General features: G+C 41.6%; 1 protein-coding gene across 3 annotated transcripts; it reads left to right on the top strand.

Moving 5' to 3' along the window:
• The first annotated feature begins 2,458 nt into the window (after positions 1 to 2,458).
• On the top strand, positions 2,459 to 21,088 carry PDCD4 (programmed cell death 4). Of its 3 annotated transcripts, none has more exons than XM_053984449.1 (13): positions 2,459 to 2,478; positions 6,206 to 6,351; positions 7,513 to 7,609; positions 10,899 to 11,195; positions 11,746 to 11,840; positions 13,486 to 13,599; positions 13,859 to 14,080; positions 14,349 to 14,446; positions 15,940 to 16,054; positions 16,909 to 17,016; positions 18,127 to 18,237; positions 18,989 to 19,128; positions 20,360 to 21,088. In XM_053984449.1, exons 3-13 carry the CDS (start codon positions 7,570 to 7,572, stop codon positions 20,418 to 20,420), a joined length of 1,401 nt encoding a protein of 466 aa, XP_053840424.1. In that variant the 5' UTR covers positions 2,459 to 2,478; positions 6,206 to 6,351; positions 7,513 to 7,569; the 3' UTR covers positions 20,421 to 21,088. The 3 variants fall into 3 exon arrangements, with proteins under 3 accessions (XP_053840424.1, XP_053840423.1, XP_053840426.1); XM_053984448.1 differs by lacking the exon at positions 2,459 to 2,478 and adding an exon at positions 5,078 to 5,282; XM_053984451.1 differs by lacking the exon at positions 2,459 to 2,478 and adding an exon at positions 5,332 to 5,348.
• The last annotated feature ends 198 nt before the right edge of the window (positions 21,089 to 21,286 follow it).

The following is a 21,286-nucleotide window of genomic DNA, read 5'->3' as shown; positions in this document are numbered from 1 at the left end:
GCATGAGATGAAATGGTTTTATCAAACCCATTTATCTTTCTTGGGAAAGGCAAGCTGCAAGCCATTTGCTTAGTGAAGGAAATGGGGTGGATCTCACCTCTCTGGACTTACATTGCACATTTCATATGGTGCCACGTGGAAAGTTCTTAAGAAGAGGGAGAGGTGATTTTGCACAAGGTGTAACCCCCTTAAAGAGGTGGAGTAAGAGCAGCAGGGCTTCAGGCTGGAGGGCAGCTACCAGGGGAGTGTTAAGCATCACTGCAGATCTGGCAAAGTGCTTTTGTAAATGAGCTTGGCACTAATGTTACTGGAGAACTGGTGAATTTGCTGATGACAGAAAATATGAAGCAACCTCGGGAGAAAGGAGACTTGAAATATTACACAGAGAAAGGTAGATAGCAGAAAGTGCTGGTCATAGGCACAAATGACCAAAGCCTTTCCGACAAGCTCCCTGGCAGCTCACACTTTGATCATTAAGTAACTGACTTGCCAACAGTGGAAATAGGAAGTGAGAAATGCAGTCCTGGAAGTCAGCAGGAGAGGTGCAGCCCAGGCCGCACTGAAGGCTGGGGTGAGCTTGAGGAGAGGCTATCTCACTTCATTTTGCAAAGCAAATACTGTGAGCATGAGGCTTTCTCTGCATAAATACTCCCAGGAAGGGAAGAGAGAAGAGCTGATGGTGCTAAGGGCCAGTGCTGGTACAGAATAAATGATCAAAAGGAGGCATCAGACATTTTGATTAGAAGATCATTGCCAACCATTTGACAATGTGGTTCTGGAATGGCCTCCCCACTGCAGTCGTGCATGTAAAATATTGAACTGCTTTGAGGATGGAACTTGGCAAGGTCATGATAAGGATTATATCAAATGGTGCCTTTGATAGGAGACCTGATAGCACAGAAGTTCCTGCCAGTCCTAAGCACAAAGGTAAATGTTCTGTAAGCCTCTGTCCATATAAATACAGAGCATGTGATTATATACACACAAAAAGCAGGTACATGATTTATTAATCACAGGACCTCGGCTTGTCAAATAATAATTACAAGGCAATAACACACCTTGTTTTAATAAACGGCTCCCTAAGATTTTCTCCCACAGTAAACCAGTAAAAAGGGACAATTATTCTGAGGTAGAGGTGGCATTTTGTGTTTCTGGTTGTTAGCTTTTAAATGAACTCACCGTCTGGAACTCTTAAATCAAGTTCTCCCATTTTTTTGCACATTTCACAAGTTCAGCCCTTTCCAGTAAAGCGTCTTTTCAGATGCGTGATTGCCCTTTGTTAAGGCAAGAATGAACAGATGACAGCGGCAGCACGGAGGAGACATGCCTGAAACAGTTTAACGGAGCGAACCCGCTGCTGCCGCTGCCAGGAGGGTGTACTCAGAGCCCTGAACAGGGCAGGCTTCTTGTGCAATGTGAGGGGCAAGCCCTGGGAAGCCACGAGAGAGACAGGAAGGCAGTGGCTCGGGAAAGTGCTTATGCAAAGCCATGGCAGTGGGTGACTCTTCGGTCTCCGTGCTCGGGCAAACGCAACGCGATCCCCCTCCACCTCGCCTGGGCGCCCAGCCCCGACAGGCGCTGCGCACCCGGGTCTGCAGCACGGCCCCGTTCCCAGCTCTCGGATGGAGCCGCACGAGGATGTTCAAAAGCAGCTCTAATTACTGAGCATTTAAAAAAGTGAAGGCGTGTTTTAGTACCCTTTCAACCTGGAGCTGACGCTGCCTGATGAAGAAGAATGGGTTTGCTGTGTTTGCAGTTCATTTCATGAAGGCACCTTAGCCGAAGATGCAAAAATAAAAGTAGTCTGAAGGGAAAGAAAGCAGAAGGCCAAGAGACAGGCAACTGAACAGAGCAGATTGATTTAACAGATATGATACATTTTTGCTGTCTGCATTATGTGTGGAAATTCGTATTCCAAGTGACACAGTAACAGACTCGACTGTAATCAAACAGCACTGCTGAGGTGTCAGGAGCACAGATGCTGCCTATCGAAAATATTTAAAACAGAAAGTAAAACTTTGAAAAATCCGCAGTGGGGAGCGCAAGGGAAATGTTCGGTGGTGTTTCTAACCCAAGGCAACTTCTCTCTGCTTTTCACTGCTCTCTGGTGCGGGAGGTCGGAAGCCCTGCGTGAGTCACCCCAGCGACAGCTCAGCCAGCGCTCGGTGAGCAGCAAAGGCCGGCGCAGCCCGGCCTGGCAGCGCGGAGACACGCGGTGTCTATTGTGCACGGGGGAAGGGCTGCTCCACGCGTTTTGGGGAGCTCCAGCCAATGGATTCCTCCCCTGGGTGTTACGGGAGGGCTTGGCCTGCATGTGAGAAAGGGAGGGGAGAGTTTGAAAACAACCCAGCAGGCTGTAAGGAAGGAAGACTGCTAGAAAGTGACCTGCTCGCCTCCGTGCAAGCATTTCGCTCCAGGTGATCGGCGACTGTAGGGGTGGAAGCGCAGGAGGGGCCGGGCGGCTGAGGCGCGGCACAGGTAACCCGGGATGCAGGTGTCGGGCAGGGGGTCCGGCTGGACACCCCTCACTGCCTGCCTCGAGCTGCAAATCCACCAGAAACGCTCCAAAGAGTTTGGTTGGGTGTTTTGTTTCGTTGTTTCGTTGTTTGTTTTTTTTTGTTTGTTTTTTTTTTTTGTTTTGTTTTGTTTTGTTTTTGTTTTGTTTTGTTTTTTTTTTTTTTTAAATTTTCCTGTTTTGTTTTCATGGGGATTTTGGTGGTATGTTTGCTATTAATATGTCTGGGGGAGGGAGGGCAGGAGGGAGCGAGTAGGTCTCTACAGCTCAGAGGTTAGTTAGCATGTGATCAGCTGTTTTCTAGTTGTTGCAGGCAGCTTTGAGGTTGGAAAGGGAAAAAGGTGATATCTTTTAGTAGGCTGGTTGATACAACGGAAAAATACAAATTATCTTTCACGCATGTCAGCTCTTTTTCAAGTCATGGTACTTTAGATATCAGAAAATATGTGCAGATGCGATTTTCAGTGATTGATAACCCACGTGCTAATAGAGATATTCAGCAGAAGAAAGAAAAACCACACAATTTTCTTTTTTCTGGAGGTGTGTTGGATGGTTTGGGGGTTTCCTCTTCTTTTGACCTCTGACCCAGCTTTTAGGCCTCTTGGAAGTGATCCAGTCCTAAACTTTAGCAGAAAATCCTTCAGCAATTTTCCATGGTGCTTTAAAAGGTGTGATTGGCATAATGCCATATTTTGTGCCATCTTCTCTTGTGCAGGTTCTGGTTACTGTTTCAATCTCTCTGTCATCTCTTTCTTCTTTACTGAAAAATCTCTTTAAAGCCCCACTCTGCCTTGCAGGGAAAGCTGAATTCCACGATCAATGTTAATAGGTAGAATTTATTTTCCAAATCCTGGTGATGACACTGTGGTAGTTTGCTTGGTACACATGAGTCAGCAGAGGTGCAGAGAGCAAACTAGGAACTATTTATTGATTGATGGGGAAACAATGTCTTTTAAAGCTGCCTCTAAGTCGCGTGTGAAAAAAAAATCTTGTGTGAGCACGTTGGACTGTTCTGACATGAAAAAGTCTGTAATTTAGTGTCTTCATGAGCTAGAAAGGTTTTCTTTCTGTCATTTAGCTGATGGGGAAAGTATCATGAAAACAAGGCAATCGTGCTGCACATTCTTTTAACAGATAGTTGTTGTTTTAGGTCTTAAACCTATTTTGGATGATTCATGCAGAGCCAGGCCAGTAAATTAATTCAGAGGCTCTTACACAAGAGAACTTGGGCTTTTATTTCAGTCAGAAGAGTATCAATCTGGAGTGGAATTATACGGGAAAAATATTTAATAATACTACAAAAGTCAAGTCATAATCTGGTTAACTGAGGGGGTTTCTCTCACTGGTAGCTGGAAAATCCTGCAGTGCGCAAATATCAAAGCAGAAAGGATCTGTATTTGCTTCCCTCCTTGCTTGGGCTCTCTGGAATGACAAATTAGGGAGAGAAAACGAAGGGTGAGCTGAGTTTTGAGGAGAGACCTGAATGGAGGCAAAGCACATGACAATTAGAGGAGACTGTCATCTCTAATTAGGTGTGTGCCCTCAGGCAGTTCGTACAGCGAAACAGCGTAAATGTAAACTAAAACAAGGTGGGCAGTTTGGAAGGCTGTGGACGGACATGCACGGTTTGGCTGTCAGTCCTAAACCTAATCCTTAAACGTGTGTGAAGCGTTTCCGAAGGGGAGAAGGCGGCTGCGGCTGCTGTGCCCTCGCTGGGCCGAGCGGCAGCAATCCCGTCTGCCAGCTCCGGGCAGCTGCGGAGCTGCCCAGGGCCCTGCCCCGCGCTGAGGGAAGGGCTGGTGCGGGGAGGCAGCCAAAGGCCCGAGCTCCCCATGTTAGCACAGAGAAACACGCACCGATAAGAGGTAATAGATTCTTTTTTTTTCTGATGGTTTTGCTTCAGAAAAGGAAGAATAAAATAGACTTTTAATTGAAGTGGGACAGCACGTGGAGGACGAACCAGGCACAGCTTCCGCGTTTCCGCGGCTGCCCCGGTGCTAGCACCCAGCACCCCCAGGCGGGATGTGAGGGGCCGTTCTTCCAATTCCCGGGGGCTGCCGCTTGGTCCCTGCCCCCCTCGGCGGAAGGGCTCCGGCGGTGCTATCCCGGTGTGGGTGCTCGGGCCGCGTTCCTCAGGGAACTGGAGAGCCAGCTCAGGTGCGCCTCAGCCCCCCGCCCCCCGCACCAATGGCTCCTTCCCGCTCCCGCCCCCCCGACCCACCCGCGGTGGTGTCGCCCTCCCCTCTCCCCCCCGGCCTTCCCTCCGAGCCCAACGCGCGCCGAGCCCCGCCCGCCGATTGGCTGCGGGGCGGGCGGCAGCCAGCCAATGGCGGCGCCGCGGGTGGCCGTGTCGCTGGGGCAGAAAACACGGGCAGGCAGGGGGCGGGCGCGCGCGCGGGGGGGCGGGGCCGGGCGGCGGGCGCGCGCACGGCCGGCAGCGGGAGCGCGCGCGCGGCGGCGGCTGAGGGGGACTCGGCCCGGCCCGGCCCGCGGCCCTGAGGGAGCGGCGGTGCTGCGGGCGCATCCCGGGGGCTGCGGGCGCATCCCGGGGGCTGCGGGCGCATCCCGGGGGCTGCGGGCGCTCCCGGGCCGCGGCAGCCACTGGCAGCCCCGTGCCTGTGCGCCAGTCCGGCCCCGGCGGCCTGAGCCCTCGGCCCCGCTCCCAGCGGCCTGCAGCCCTCGGTCCGGCGGCCTGAGCCGTCGGTCCCGCCCGCTCCTCAGCGCCGGCGCTGCGCCGCCGTTGGTCCCGGCCGGCGGCACGGGTTTGGTAGGAGTACCGAATCTTACCGTGCTTTTGTGTGTGTGGCTGCAGAACAGCAGCTGCTGTTGGCAGGTCTCCAGGGCTTCGGTGGTGGGGGGGTGTTTGCCTAAAGTTAGCGAGAAGGGAAAATGAGTGCATGCTATGTGAAAGTTACTCAGGGATGCTTTGCACCTCAGGAGCTCTTGATAACTTTTGGAGGCTTTGTCCTGCTGCGTGTGTTGTTTCTAAAGGTTAATGTGCCTGCTGAGGTAGAATTGCCTCTTTAGATGAGGTGCAAGAAATGGTAGGGGGTACAGAGCACGGAGCATGCTTCATTGGTGGATTTCAGTGACTTAGAAAAATACCCTTGTCTTATGAACTTTAAAAGTACTGTTCATATCACTGATTCATCTTAAAAATTTCCATGGTGTTTCTGCCTAAAGTGGCTTCTGTCCATTTTATTCCTGTATTATCTCTTCCAACATGGATTCTGATGTTTTAAAGGCAGTTCTGCAAATTGTGTTCCCTAGTTTTATCCGTAATGCTGTGTGATGTAAGTCTGCAAATCAAAAAATGATGGGTTTTGGATACAGTGAGGAATCCCAGCATCCTGAAGCTCCAGAATCTTCTGGTTTGAGTTAGTGAGAAGGTGCATTGCTAGACTGAGACTGAGAGTGTATCCCTTATCTCCTGATCAGTATGACAGCAGGACTTGTAAGGCTTGGATATTCCATCATCCTTGTTATAAACAAAGTAGGATGCTGAATCTCAGAGTGATACTACATGGAAATTGGGTTGTTATTTATTATGTTGCCACAGGTGGAGGATTTCAACTAGGGTCCTGTACAGGAAGAGCATTTTTCCCCTTGAAATTTAGAACTTGGATACAAATGATGAAAGCTGTGATTATTATTTAACACAGGTTTTGTCCTTTTCTGTCTTTTCCCAAGAGGTGGACAACTGATGGTACATTCCGCTAGGAAGGATAAAACTTCTTTCAAGGTAGTTTGCCTGGATTAGACTGAGACCTGCACGGAAAAATATCTCAACCAACAGTGACTGGAAACACTTGAGAAGTCCTGAATGATTGCTTGAGGTAACTTACAAAAATGTTTATTTTAAAAAATGTGTGGAGCAGGGAAGACTCTTATTGCACAAGGCTGGGAACTGTTTGGTTTGGCATTAGGAAATACAAGACCATGACAGCTGAATACTGTGCCCCAAACCAGAGTTTCTTTATTGCCAACGGTCTGTGATGAATCATTTGCTGTTAATGGGTCTGTGGCAGGCAAGTGGGCATGAAAGGGGAAAACCAGGGAAGGGAAAAGGGGAAGGGAATGCACTTGTTTGGTGTCACAATCTTGCCACTTAATGGTGAACAGTTTTCAGGGCAGCAAAGGATGAACTGGGGAAAAAAGGGCTTCTGAATTCTTATGGGACAGACACAAATACCAGTAATATTCCCAGGCCTATGAAGGGATTTGTAAAAATCTTACAGGTGAGGTATGAGGGAATTCTGGGATTGCTTAATTTTTTTGTGTACATAAAGTAAAGATGCATAATGCCATCTTCTTCACAGTGACATGGGGTGGTTTGGAGAATAGCAGCTACTAGGAAGGGGGAGAAAGAGGAGCAGAAAAAGAGAAGTGTTTAAATGAGAACTTTATCCCTTGTAGATTGAATGGTGTTTGCAAGGAGTATTTGTAGGGTGCAGAAGCACAGATGTGAAAGCTTGATAGCTGTATGTACACATACAGTAAAACAAAGACTATGTCCTTGAGGGGAGGATCAAAAATTAAGTTGTTTTCTAAGGGCTGGGCTGAACTCGATAAATTGGTACCATTTTATCAGCATCATTCACATGAAGAACGTTTCTCTCGTGGATACAGTTGTGACATTGATATTGTACACTCCTAGAGATAATCACGTGGCAGAACAGGACAGTCTAGGTTGATAGAGGTGGCTTTTATCAGCTAAAAAAAAGCTGTCTACATAGGGCTTTTAGCCTTAAAATAACGGCTTTTGTCCCATTTATAAGCACCAGAACTGACAGCTGCTAAGGCATCCAGGCTTAGACGTGTTGGAGGGTGGTGCTTCTCTCTTGCCACACCATTTACCTTCCCAGGAACTTTTCAGCTGCTACTAATAGTTAACTATAGCTGAAGCCCCCGCCGTTTTTATATTTTGTGAGTGAAGCCTTTGCATTTTACTTTGATCTAGAGTTTTTTGTTCTTTAAGCTTTTCTGTTTCTGTTTAGGCCTTGGAGGGAAAGCATTAAGACTTTACATTTCACAGTCAGCTCTGTTAAGCAGTTATGGAAATAGAAAAGGAACACATTTATATTACCCCAACAGGTAAGTAATATATTCAGTTGTTTTGGTTTTTTTTAACTTAAAATTGCTTAGCTGACCAGAAGGGTTCTCTGTAGAAAAAATGCATCACTTGATAATTTTTTTAACAATACTGATTTAAAAAAAAAAAACAAACTTACAGAATAATTCCTTCAGTTGTATATCAAAAATCCTGCTCTATTATGTTTATTTTAAATTTATTAAAATAATAAAGTTAGCATTTCTGAAAATTGCTGGATAGTAGTTGCACTTGTCTCCTTATCATCTGAGTTCAAGTAGTGCTGGTGTGAAGAAAAGAATAAACTTAAAAGTAAAGTGTTTAAATTCTGCTTTTATGCAACAATTTACCTTAAAATTAGGGGAAACAAATGTTGAAGGGCTTGACTGGAAGTGGGAATGGGCTGACATGGGAAAAATTTAGGAAGTACACGTTAGAGACTGCCATGAAATTGACTGTTTTGTCCATTTCACACATTTATTTTATGATGCTTAGTCAGGGTAACACAGATTCATGTTGTTTTCTGTATCTTCCAAAGGTTGTGATGGTCTGCACTGATTCTTTCATGTCAAAGAGGTTTTAAATGTTTTTTAGAAAAACATATATCTATGGTGGATAATGCAATTGAGGTGGCAATGTACTCCATATGATTTCTGATATCTAAGCAGAATTAGGTTAATGCAGAAGACACCTTGGTTCTCAACATTTTAGAGTTATATTTGTATAAAAGGTGGAAAGCTGCAGGAGAGCTGGGTTGGCAGAGTTTGGACAGTTAAAATTGATAGAAGGCTTTGTTAACGAAGGTAGCCCATAAAAGCACAGATTTTAAGTGAGCTTGTTAGGCTTAATGGTAGGGTAATGAGATAAATTTGGATAACTTCTAAATGTATAGTAAGCAAAGTATTGAAGCTGATTGAAGACTGTTACTGCCTATAGATGTATATGTTATATGAGGTGAAGATAAGCTGGAAAGAAGATCTGCACCATTTTCTAGGCTCTTATTATTTTATTTTATAAGTTTTTGAAAAATAGTATATGTGTTCAGTCTGTTTTTTCAAGCCTAACTAGGTAACTAATAGTGGAGGGCCGGTTGGTTACCATATTATGGAGAAAGAGGCTGTAGCTGGAAGTCACAGTGTTATATAAAAACCAGTGTAGTAGTGCAGTGAGAAATATTAATTCTTAAGGATTGGATGCTTCCTGTGGAGGATTTCCTTTAGTCTTGAACCTGAGATCAGGATTGTGTAAGGAGGCTGAACTGTAGCCTCCCCTTTAATCCTTAGCTGTCAGAGTCAGGACTGACTTGTGTTAATTGTTGGCCATTTTCTTTGGAAATTGACAAAGAAGTAAGTGGTAATTGAAGAGTGATGTTTCTGGACAGCCAGAACTCAGGTCTAAACTGGAGAAATTAATGGGAGACTGAGCATGAAGAAGAATTTGAGTGCATTTGACTGGTTGTTGCTGATGGGGTCTCCTGGGGAATGAGAGGAAGGAAACCTGGTAGGGTTTGCTCTTTTTCCCCTTCTGTTAGCTTTATGCAAATCTCTCATTGTTTTATTAAAATGTTAGACAAACAGAGAAAGTTGCTTGTGCGAAATCTTTTCCTGGATGTGATGCATGCTTTTCTTTTTTAGCTTGCTGCAAGCATAAAAGGAATGCTTTTGTGGGAGTAATGAGTGGAAAGATGGAGCTTAGCCTGGAATGGCTGCATTATTGCTCAGCTGTAGCATTCACATCTCTGAACACCATTATCTAAATGTTATTTCTTTGATCACAAAGGAGGCAGTTCCATCAGTGTTTGCTCAGTTTAATATACTCTTTGATATGGGTAAATACTTGGAGATTGGCAATATTTTATTAGTCCACTTTGCTTTAAAAATAATTTTTCATGAACTTGTTTCAAAGTGAAGAAAAACATAATTCTGGGAAGTATTGCCAAATGTATGATGCTGATGAGCAGGTATTGGAAGGGTGAATTAATATGTTAGCGAAGTTCAAATGTAAACTTTGAATACTCTTCATGTTCTGGGTTTATGGCAGTGAACTCTTCTGTAAAGCAGTTTTGGAAAAGCAGCTTCTTCTGAGTGTCCTCATCTTGCCCTGCTAGTGTTGGGGCTGTGGGTTGTGTCTTTAGGACTCTGCTCAGTTCTGAAGAAATGGAGACCTGTGTAACAGAGAGCTGCGGCTGTTCTCTGTATGTGTGTGTCTTCTAATTTGCAAGAACTCCCAGGGTACTCACTGGAATGTAAATAGGTTCTCAGGTGCTTTTTCTTTTTTTTTTCTTTTTTTTTTCAAATCTTTATTAGTTAAGAAGGGGAAGAATACCTTGTGAAAGCTTTTGTTTATAATGCTTTAAATAAGACATTCTGCTGAACCACACAGCAAAAGTAGGGTACAATTTAACTTTGAAATAAGACTTTAGACCTAAACATTCAATGTGCATTATCTTCCTCAGAGAGCAAAGTTATTGCACTTCTTGGTGCTCTGAGATATTTACAGATCCTTAAGTAGTGAGAAAGTTTTTTGTTGGGTACAAAACGACCCCATTATATTTGATTGTGTTGTGTTTAGAGACAGTCTTGACAGAAGCTACAGTGAGGGACAATCCATAGAGAAGAGAGATCCCACTGATTCAAAAGACTGTATATTCTAGGAGTCTTCATTACCAAGCTCTCCTAGCTTTGTAGTGAACAGCATTTCCCCCCCCCCCCATAATTTTAAAAACAAAACCTAAAATTAATAATGTTTTTATAGTTTTCTATGCCTAAATTGTTGCTTTTCTTGCTAGTGAGCTGTGTTTGAAATTCCTTGAATTGAATAAGGGGAATGTTGGTCGATGATTTAGGGAGTTAATTTCACGTTGGTGACAAGTCTTGTAACATTGGTGAGTTCCTACAGAATTTACTGTATTGGCAGTTTCATTTGTTTCTAAATCAAGAGAAGAGTGGGAGGAGTGAGAACGAGGCACTTAGATCTATGTACTTAGGAGTTCGGATAGTTTTTGTTTAACAAGGGTGGGGTTTTCTGTGGTTTATGTATTTATGTATGGTTTTATTAATTTGCTTTCCAACTCTTGACATCTGCTCTGTTTAGATTGTGGATATTTTGTGCAGGGGAATAAGGAACTCCTTATTACTGCAGTATGTAGACATACCTTAAAAACGATGTTTGCCTTTACACTGTTGAAAACAAGAGTTCTATATGATGTTATAATCCTTTCTAAATGCAATGTGTTTTGGTATTCTAACATAAAACTGTTTAAAATGATACGGGGTTTTTTTCTGTCTTTTTAAGAACTTGAGAATCTAAATGATGCTCCATTTTCTGGTGATGAAGAAAATGGTGGATCTGAGGAACGAAAAACTGAAATCAATGGAAATTGGATTCCTGCAACTTCAATTACTGAAGCCAAAATAAATGCTAAAGCAAAGAGACGGTTGAGGAAAAACTCCTCTAGAGATTCTGGGAGAGGAGACTCTGTTAGTGAGAATGGAGAGACACTGAAGATTGGAGTTGTACCAACAAGCCCAAAGGGGAAACTCCTGGACAGGCGATCCCGGTCTGGAAAGGGAAGAGGTCTACCAAAGAAAGGTTGGTTTAGCTTAGTGAAGAGAGTAGAATGAGAAAGATAAAGATCTGTTCAAAGCACAGTACATTTTTTTCTGCTGGGAATCGTTTTTATAAACCACAGTCTCTGTGCAGGCATTTGGCCCTTTATGTTATTTAGTGGGTGGCAATAGCAGGTGGCAGCAAATCTAATACGTCTGTGATCAATCAACATCTGTCTTTGATGGAAGTGCATTTCCTTAGCAGGTTTAATACACAAATCTGAACGGCTGGTGGTTCATAGGACTGTTACTAGTGCAAATTTAAATCATGGTTGTATTTGAAAGTTCAGTTTCAACCTTCAGGAATTCTTGTGCACTCCATACTGCTTCTAGTGGCTTACTGGAAAGTGATGAAAAGTGGCTGAGGAAGTGGGAACTTGTCAGACAGACGCACCCTCTTCAGCATATGTTGTTAGTCAGGAGATGGGCACAAGCAGTGATAGATCGCTTTTAAGTGAAAGAATGTTGTGTTGAAGTCAGAAATGTTGTTTGGAAACTGGTGGTCCTTACTTACTCTCCCATATTTTTGCCAGGTGGAGCAGGTGGTAAAGGAGTTTGGGGAACACCAGGTCAAGTGTATGATGTGGAAGAAGTAGATATTAAGGATCCTAATTATGATGATGACCAGGTATGCAAATAGTTTCTTTGCAGTGTTGGTTTATATTTCCTTTTAATGATTTCCATGGTCTTGTGAGTTAACATGAATGTCAGCCTGGCTACACTGAAATGTTCATTTTTATGCTCAAGAATAGATTATTGGCTAGTAAAAAGTCAGCTGGTGTAGAAGTCACAGTGTAATACTCACAAATCTTGTCCCCAAGCCCTCTTTCTGTGCCAGAATAAGAGTTTCCCTTTCCCAGGTGTGTTCTCCACTGCGGGTTCCCACGGACGTGAATGTTGCAGTGCTGCTCCATATTGCACACAGACACTGTGCTATAATTGCAACACAGACTTGCTCAAGTTGGGAGTTTAGTGGGGACAGCATCCTTTATAGATTTTTCTCTTCCATATATTCCCAGCCCGCCCAATGTCTTGTCTGCTTGGTATAAACACTTCATGAAGTTGATAGCTTGGATGTTTTGTTTACATATATTTATTTAGAATATGTTATGAAAGATTGTATCTTACAGCCATATTACTGGGGGAAGGGGAGAGAAAACAAAGCTTATTGGGCAGAGGGGCTTTCTATCATTGAAAGGGAAATGGTGATTAGGAATACAGATTGCTGAAGTCTCTGAGATCAATACAATTGCAAGACAGACTGTCAGTACACGCTGTATGACATAAGCAGAACAATAGTGGTGTCCTGTGAGTAGGGGCTGTTTGCTGTAGCCAGAGCTGCTGAAAGTATGTTATGTGAGAATATAAAAACCTTCTTCCAGGATCAATTTTCCCTAAAATTTGATGCTTTACATAAGCAGAAATAGTCATTAAAAATGGAGCTGACAAGTGCATAGAACAAAATTTTACAAAGAATGAACATTCTATGTAACTTTGGTGTGATAAAAGGATAGGTTTTTTGATTTCTGCTATACTTCTTGATTATGAAATTTTCTTTCCATTACACATTGGTTGAAGAACGTCTTTGATCAGATGTCTTTGTTCAGCTCTGTAGTATTGCTCTGAATGTTGCTTCTGTAAATGCAGAGTAGGGAACTGAGTTAAATCAGATCTGGTGCTGCTGGAACTCTGTAGGACAGGTGATATGTAAGGCAGTTGCTGTGTGCCTCTTTTTTCCCCTTCAGGGAATGCCTTTGCTCACAAATATTCTGAAAATGCCTTTTCTGTGATTTGTGCATGGCACCACCTGTCTGGTCACAGAGTCACCAAGGAGGAGGGAACAAGGCTGGGTTCCTGCCAGGGACGGGAGTGCCACATGCAGGGGAAGGTGCTGTGGCACAGCCAGCTCTGCTGGGCTGGGGCAGGAGCTTCTGTCACTCTCCCTTCAGTATGGAGGCGCTTGACCTCTGCTCCTGTGGTATCAGTTGAATCCTAGGGGCAGAGTTCAATGTGTGTACTATTGTTTAACAGTAAATTCAGCCTTTCAGTTGAATTCAGCTAACAGTAAAGTCAAAATATGAAGAAGTATGACAGTTAGCCAGCATTGTCTGCACTTTAATAGTAGAGACAGAGTCTAATGTTTTTTGGCAGAATATTGACTACCAAGAACAAAGCATTAAGGATTAAAAAACCACTATTTTGATGCCATTAGTGCTGCATGAGGTGCAAGAAAAGACAGTAAGGATATGTGTTTCTGTTGTCTTTTAAAACAGGAGAACTGTGTCTATGAAACAGTAGTTTTACCTCTTGATGAAAGAGCATTTGAAAAAACTTTAACGCCAATCATCCAGGAGTATTTTGAACATGGAGATACTAACGAAGTTTCGGTATGTTATCTGCCTTTTTATTTCTTTGTTTTAGGGGCCAAAGCTGTAGCATACAGGGTAATGCAATTGCCAGCTATGAGTTTATAGAGAAATTGGCAAGAAATGTACTATAAGGATATCCAAGCAGTTAGACAAATTATGTGAGCAGAAGCATATATGTAATTGTATAAGCACATAAATATTTATTTGAGGTCTATTTATATATTTAACTAATAAAAATAATGAAATCTCATTGTTCTGTTTTTCAAATCTTACCTAGGAGATGCTGAAGAACTTAAACCTTGGTGAAATGAAATACAGTGTGCCAGTGCTGGCTGTTTCCTTGGCATTAGAGGGGAAGGCTAGTCACAGGGAAATGACATCTAAGCTTATCTCCGACCTTTGTGGGACAGTAGTAAGCAAAACTGATGTGGAAAAATCCTTTGATAGACTGCTCAAAGAACTACCTGAATTGGTGTTGGATTCTCCCAGGGCACCACAGGTATATTTGTAAATCTTTATGCCAGTAGTCAAAAGCTTTTTGTGGCTAAAATAGATAAAATAAAATGAAATCGACTCTGTGTTTTGAAAAATATATTTGAAAATTATCTTACTGTCTGCAATTCTCTCTCTCCCAGTTACCCAGGCTGTGTTTTTACTTTGAAACAGCTCATTTAAATAAAATCTGAAAACCAAGCACATTATAATTATCTACTTAAAACTTCTTTGAAATTCAGCATTTAATTAAAAATGCTTCTGTTTTGTTGCAGTTGGTGGGCCAGTTCATTGCTAGAGCTGTTGGAGATGGGATCCTAAGCAGTACCTACATAGATGGCTACAAAGGCACTGTGGATTGTGTCCAAGCTCGGTAATTTCCTTGCTTTCTCTTTAGAGACAGTTTTCTATTCCAAATGTCAAAGATGATGATCAGGATTTACAGCTTCAGAATAAATCATGCAGTTCTTTAACTTCTTTTTTTTTAATTTGAAATGGAAAAAAAAAAAACACAAAACCAACAAAATCCAGAATTACTCAAGTCAGAGAAGAAACACTGCGTTCTGAAAAATATATTAATACATTTGAGTTGAGTTAGTCAGGTTTGTTGTCCAGTTTATGTTCGAGGGTAAAAAATGAGCTGAAATAAGCAGTGGTTATGGAAGGTTTTGTCTTAGAAAAAGCTTTAATGTGATTAATGGGTAAATATAGCATCAGGACAGCTGCTGTAAATTTGTTGTGAAATGCACAAGGGATTAACTGTTTTGCCTTACAAAGGTTTGAAGCCTGTGCAGTGATTTCCGAGACTTTCTCTGTAATGTTCTATTTGTCAAGAAGTACAATTGTTTTCCATGTCAGTGTGAGAAGTTTGAAGGAGCAATCTCTGACAAAGAGGGATGTTTTAATAATGAGTCATGTTTTATTTTTCTTACCCCCATAAGTGTATGTTTCAGGCTTATGGAGGTGCTGAACTCCTATTTCTTCCAGAAGTTGCATTTGCAGTGATTATAGTTCAGCACTTTCAGAAGGAAGAGCAATTCTACCTACCTTGGGGGCTCAAATTGAGAAAATTGTCTGTCACTTATATAAATGTGTCCTGTGATTTGAAGGATTGTAGCCTGCATTCTACACATCTGGGATGCTTTGCTGCCTTTGTTATTTCTTGGCCAGTCTTTCCTGCTCATTAAATCTTGGTGAATAGAGTTATTTTTATTGGCTTGCCCCCAGCATGAGGACTGGGAGAACTGTTCCTCCTTTACATGGACGGTACATACTGTATCCCAGACTTCTTTTTTTTACCTTACTTCCCTTTTTATTTTTTTTTTCCAATAAACTGGCAGGCATCCCTAGCTTGTGCTACTTTTCCAACTACATATTTACCTTCTGAAGTGTTTTCTTTGGCTTAAATTCTAAAGGTTTCATAATTCTTCAGACCCAAACAGAAAATAGTATTTCAGTAGAAAACTGTTCTTGAGTGTGGCAGCAACTCAGGCCTTTTTTGTTTGAGATCTACCTGCCAAGCTGTATTCTTGGAGAAGACTGGATACAATCCATTTCTGCATAAGAAAAATATTTAGGTGTTTTTTTGTGAGGATGTTTCAGGTTCTGCATTGGTGATTTAATCTACTGCCATTGCAGCCTTGTTACCTGTCCTTGATATGAGCAGGAGTGTAAGGGTGACAGAAAGACAACGTGGGGAACTTATTTGCTGGTTTTTTGATCTGGATGGTCCTTGTGGTGTTGATAACCCTGACCTCTTCCCAAAGATCTGGTAGCTTTGTCTGAGGAGACGTGGCCATGGGGGAAGTTGCAGATGCATTTAATGAAGTTCTGTAATCAGGTTTAAAGCACTGACTTTGCCTTTAGAGCTGCGCTGGACCGCGCGACGGTGCTGCTGAGCATGAGCAAGGGAGGCAAGCGCATCGACAGCGTGTGGGGGGCAGGAGGGGGCCAGCAGTCTGTGAAACACCTGGTCAAAGAGGTAATGACAAAACTCCCCACTCTCCAGCTGGCTGTTGCTCTGAGCTTACTTTGTTTGGGGCAGAGGGAAGAGAGACAAGTATCCCATACTAAAATGATGCCTTACGTCATGAGTGTCGGTTTTGTTTTGTTGCTTGGACTTTCTTTTTTTTATATAATTGATTTAGATGAAGTAGTAGAACTGATGTAGATAATTTAGTTGATTTTGTAGTATTTGTCACTGGTGGGAGCATGCTAATACAACATTCTGTATATTGCAAGTATATGTTTATTTTTACTTTAAGCAAAACTTGTAAGCATTCAGCTTTTTAAGACCTCACAGTATAAAGTGATGAAGTAATGAAAAGAGCCAAGATGAAACTGGCTAAACTAGATAAACTATTATTTTTTTGGCATTGCTGATCCAACAGTATGGTAATACCTGAAAAAAAAAAGAGAGGAAGAAAGAGGAATGTTTAGAGATCCATGCTATAAAGTAAGCAGGTCTAAAGGAGAAGGTAATGTTACAATTTCTAGTTTGGGAGTCTAACAGATGATAAGAGGAGGCATTCAAGGGAGAGGATAAACTTAATGCCACCCACATGCTCCTTTTATGGTGACACGCAGCTTATAAAACAATGATTTTGGTGCTTCTATATCAGCACTGTGGATAGGTATTTGGCTTACACTTTACTATCAGGTTACTGATAACGTCTCCATTTAATTAATGTCTAAATGTAATTACATTTATAAAAGCATTGGCAGCAAGTTTGAGGAACTAACTTGCTGCTGGGTTGCTAGTGGATTATCAAAACGGTTGACAGCTTTTACATTTTGTATCTAATTAGTGTTGGGTTTTTGTTTAAAACTCAATAGATTGATATGTTGCTGAAAGAGTATTTGCTTTCGGGAGATGTGTTGGAAGCAGAACGCTGCCTTCAGGAACTGGAAGTACCCCATTTTCACCATGAACTTGTATATGAAGTAAGGAGAAATCAGAGTCCCTTTAATAATTGTTGGGGTTTTGATGTGGGCATGCAAATAATATAACTGGCATCTGAAGCTTAGGTTGCTTGTTCTGTTATTTGAATAACTAAATTGTTTCATGTAAAGTTGAAGGTTTGTGTGCTCATTTCTGTGTGCATTGTGCAATAAGTAAACTGCTGCTGACTCTGGGAAGATCCCTAAGTGATTTCTGGGGATTAAATAGTTGAATTCAGATTATTATAAATTCCTGAAAATAAGATCTCAGTTTATTTTCTGCTGAGGAATAGCAACAAAGAAAATCCTCCCATTTGTTGTTTTGGTGTTTATTTCCTTCTAGTTTCAGATATCTGGGTATTCTAATGGGTGTTACCTGTTTTTGTTAAGTTATAGAGCTTCCTTTTTCAGGGTGGGATTGTTTCACCCAGCACGTTTGTAAGAGCTTACATATTTCAGACCCAGCCTATATGGGAGACTGTTCCCATTTGTACTCTTTTATCTGCCAAATTGGGAAATGGTTGTTTACCAATAAAGCTGAACACCCACAATCTACAAAATTTCCTTTTCAGTAAATGGACTTGTTATAGAAAATTCCTTCACAATAGAAGAATCATTCACAAGACAGAATCATTTCAGTTGATGGGGGTTATGTAGTATTGTAGATTTTAAGCTTCTGAGTCCTCCTAAAATCACAGATAAGAAACCCCTGTGGATACAAAATTAAAACCGCGTGGGTACAAAATTAATTTCACAAAATTAATTAATTGCCATCTGTAGTGCAGCAGCCATATGGATATAGTCATGTAGTGGTGAAGCCAGAGAGAGAAAGGCAATGCTTTTCACGATGTCTAGTCCTTTCTGGTTTTTCATACCTTTTATCTTATCCAAAGAATTTTCATTTGTTTTTCTTTTATAATAATAATAATAATAATATTTTCTAATAATATAATAATTAAGGTGAAATTGTGAGTGCATGTAACAAATGGGCTTTTTTCCCCAGAAAATTCATAGTAACATATTCATTCCTTTCTGTACCTCATATGGTCATACACCTTGTACCTGAGCCAGTGTTTTCATTTTAGTCAAAACACTTGCATGATTTGTTTTTAGGCCATTGTACTGGTTTTGGAGTCAACTGGAGAAAAGACCTTTAAAATGATACTGGATTTGCTGAAAACTCTGTGGAAGTCTTCTGTCATTACTGTGGACCAAATGAAAAGAGTAAGTATGGCATCTAGAGCAGTTTGTATAAGGTCTTCCAAAACTTCCAGCTGCCTTTATGCAGTTAAATGGTTAAAACTAATCATCTAAAATGCTGAAATATTGCTTCATCTTTCAAACTTGTCTTTTTATCTGGTAGTTCTTTGTAACTGAAGTAGTACAATAAAGGCCTATTAATGACAAATGTGTAGAGCAGTATACAAAAATACTGTGCAATATTTTGCACAGTTGGAACCATCTGTGACTTTACGTCTCAGGACGAATATAGGACAGCAACTCTGTCCCAGGGCAGACTGGGGACCACACCAACACTTACATACCAGCTGTGTTGCTGGTAGGAGGTGCTGAAGTCATCTCTGGTTGTCCCCAGTCTTCCCTGCAGCATAAACTTGTGTTGATCATTTGTGGCCACATTTTGTTCACTTACATGGAAGACTTATTCATTTTCTTCCCATGTTACTACCCTTATAATAACAGGCAGGTTAACATACAGATTTCATATTGTCTGGATTTCTGACTTCTAAAGAACTTAAAAATTCATGTTGTGTTTTTATGTAGATAGATATTTGTATAATGCCATGGTATGGGCTGATATTATATACCTTATTTCTCTACTGACTTGTAGCTGCAATGCTTTAGGTTTGTAAAACCATTTTAAAAAATAAATCCTCTGGAATGCAGAAGGGTATTTAAAAACACTGTAATAAAATAATAGAATAACCTGATGATTATTTGAATCCTTACACTGCAGGGCTATGAACGGGTTTACTGTGAAATCCCAGACATTAACCTGGATGTGCCACACTCCTATTCAGTGCTGGAGCGCTTTGTAGAGGAATGCTTTCAGGCTGGAATCATCTCCAAACCGCTGAGAGACCTCTGCCCTTCAAGGTACCTGTTTCATTGGAGATAAGCAAAGGCACTGCTTTTCATTCCTATCACAGGTTACAGAAAGCAGCAGCATCTTGGTTACTGACTGGAAGTGGAAACTGGAGGACGGACCAACAGTTGGACTGGTAAAATGTGTATTAAGAAGCTGCACTGATGTGAAACCTGTTGAGGCTGGGATAAGTACTTGAGGAAAGGCAGCCTCCTGTGAATCCCAGGCAGCACCCCTCAGTGCTCCCCACAGGATAAAGGCTGCCTCTCCTCTGGTTTCCTGATTTGCTTGGTAGAAATCAGTGCAGCACCAAGCTGGAAGATCCTGGTGTCACAATGGTCCGCATAGGTGACAGTGGAAAACTGTCAGCTATATTGGGGAAATGAAAAAAAAAAAATCCTTTAAAAATGGTTTAAACTTACCAAACAGTGTGAGTAGAGCTCTAAGATGAGACAACCAGTCCTAATATTTATATAAAAAGGAACAGGACACTAATATGGGATAAGCTCTGCACACCCCATTTCTCATATCTGTCCTATGATTAGTGTAATGCTTTTGGTTGTTTTTTTTTTTTTTTTTTTTTTTTTGTTTTTTTTTTTGTTATGGCTTGGTTACTCATAGCATAAATACTGCTGTGTGAACTGTACCTAATCAGTATGCTGTTACCTCCTTACTGGCCACAAAACAGTTAAGATGTTTCATTTCCTCAGGGGAATATATGTTAATTTTAAAATAGTATGTTAATACTATTATTCGCAGATTTATGCATTTGAAATCGTATTTATTTGACAGGTCTTTTCTATTTTGGGTGTTTTGTTAGAGTTCTTAAATGTGATAAATTTGGATCTTGGAATGTTAGCATCTTTATTAAGAACAGCCTCCATTTGTGGACTTTACACTTAAAAGTCTGTGTGTGTTGGTATCAAATGTTTTGCAGGTTTGGGTGTGTGGGAGGATAGAGAGTCATCACTGCATCAAAAGCTTGATTACACTTTGGCTCCCAGTTATATGTTGAGAGGCATTTTTGGTTTGTGTACTTCAGTTTTAAGTAGAAACCCCCCATTCCTAGGTTTCCAAACCAGCATTTTTAAGCAGCTGAGCTGACATTGTGATCGCTGCTAACCCTGCTGAACTCACACTTTATATTTGACTTCCAATAGCCAAGAGAACATTCTTCTCAGCGATAAAAAACAAGCAATGCTACTCTAAATTACTGAAAAGAGACTTTCTACTTTCTTACAGGGGCAGGAAGCGTTTTGTGAGTGAAGGAGATGGAGGTCGTCTGAAGCTGGAAAGCTACTGAATGTGAGACCTGCCTCCTGAAGCCTTACAAGCTGAAAGGGAACATAGCTCGCTGTCGATATACACAACACGCATGCTCCTCTGGTGTGTGTATGGATACACATCCAGGACAGACCAAATTTAAGAGTTGCTTAGCACAGTTGGTATTTTTTTAAGAGCACATGTTTTGGGTACAAATTGTTTTCTTTTTTTTTTAATAGTTTTGTAAATTTCAGGAAGAAGTGTTCTTTCTTTGGGCATATAGTAGAACAACTAGCCACTCTGCTGTGGTGGTGCCTTGAAATAAGCTATCTCTGTATGTGCCATGTTTATGACCTAATCATTCCACGTGTGCATCGATGTCTGACTGCCGCTCGCTCTTTCCAGGACAGTGCTGTCATCATAAAATCACTGGTTTATACAAAGCTTTATTATAGAAGGGTCAAGTTAAGCTGCTGTGATCCCATTTCCATTGCTGCTAAAGAAATACTGTGCTTTGGGAGTTAAAAAAAATTAGCAGTTTGTTTTAAAGAGCCCAAGAAAATACAGCTGGGTCACAAGACAAATTCATCTGTTTCAGGGGAGAACACTGGTTGGTTTCAGCCCCCATGTACCAAACTTGTCTTTTTTTCTATGTAACTGGAAAAGTGAAAAGTTCTGGTAAAACATATTAAAATATTTTTTTGTGAAGATCTTGTTTCCTTTTTATTTATTTTAAACAGAATAAATTAAGCGGTACATCTAATGCTGCCCTTTGGTATTGCAATCAGGAGGAGAGCACAGAATAATTAATTAAGCTCATGGCAAGTGAGTATTTACAAGATCTGTTTTGGAAAACACAACTGAGTTGCGTAGGAGCGTCCTGGCTGGCAGAGATACTGTGAATGT

This window comes from Vidua macroura, chromosome 8 (assembly GCF_024509145.1).
Source record: "Vidua macroura isolate BioBank_ID:100142 chromosome 8, ASM2450914v1, whole genome shotgun sequence".
Lineage (NCBI taxonomy): Eukaryota > Metazoa > Chordata > Aves > Passeriformes > Viduidae > Vidua > Vidua macroura.
The sequence above is the reverse complement of the archived record's forward strand: the minus strand, read 5'-3'. Positions and strand labels throughout refer to the sequence as shown.

Excerpts from the sequence above, each read along its gene's own strand:
- PDCD4 (XM_053984449.1), top strand. The coding sequence starts at position 7,570 with ATGGAAATAGAAAAGGAACACATTTATATTACCCCAACAG. Across the intron at positions 16,055-16,908 it reads TGAAACACCTGGTCAAAGAG|ATTGATATGTTGCTGAAAGA; the intron begins GTAATGACAAAA and ends AAAACTCAATAG. Across the intron at positions 19,129-20,359 it reads AGAGACCTCTGCCCTTCAAG|GGGCAGGAAGCGTTTTGTGA; the intron begins GTACCTGTTTCA and ends ACTTTCTTACAG.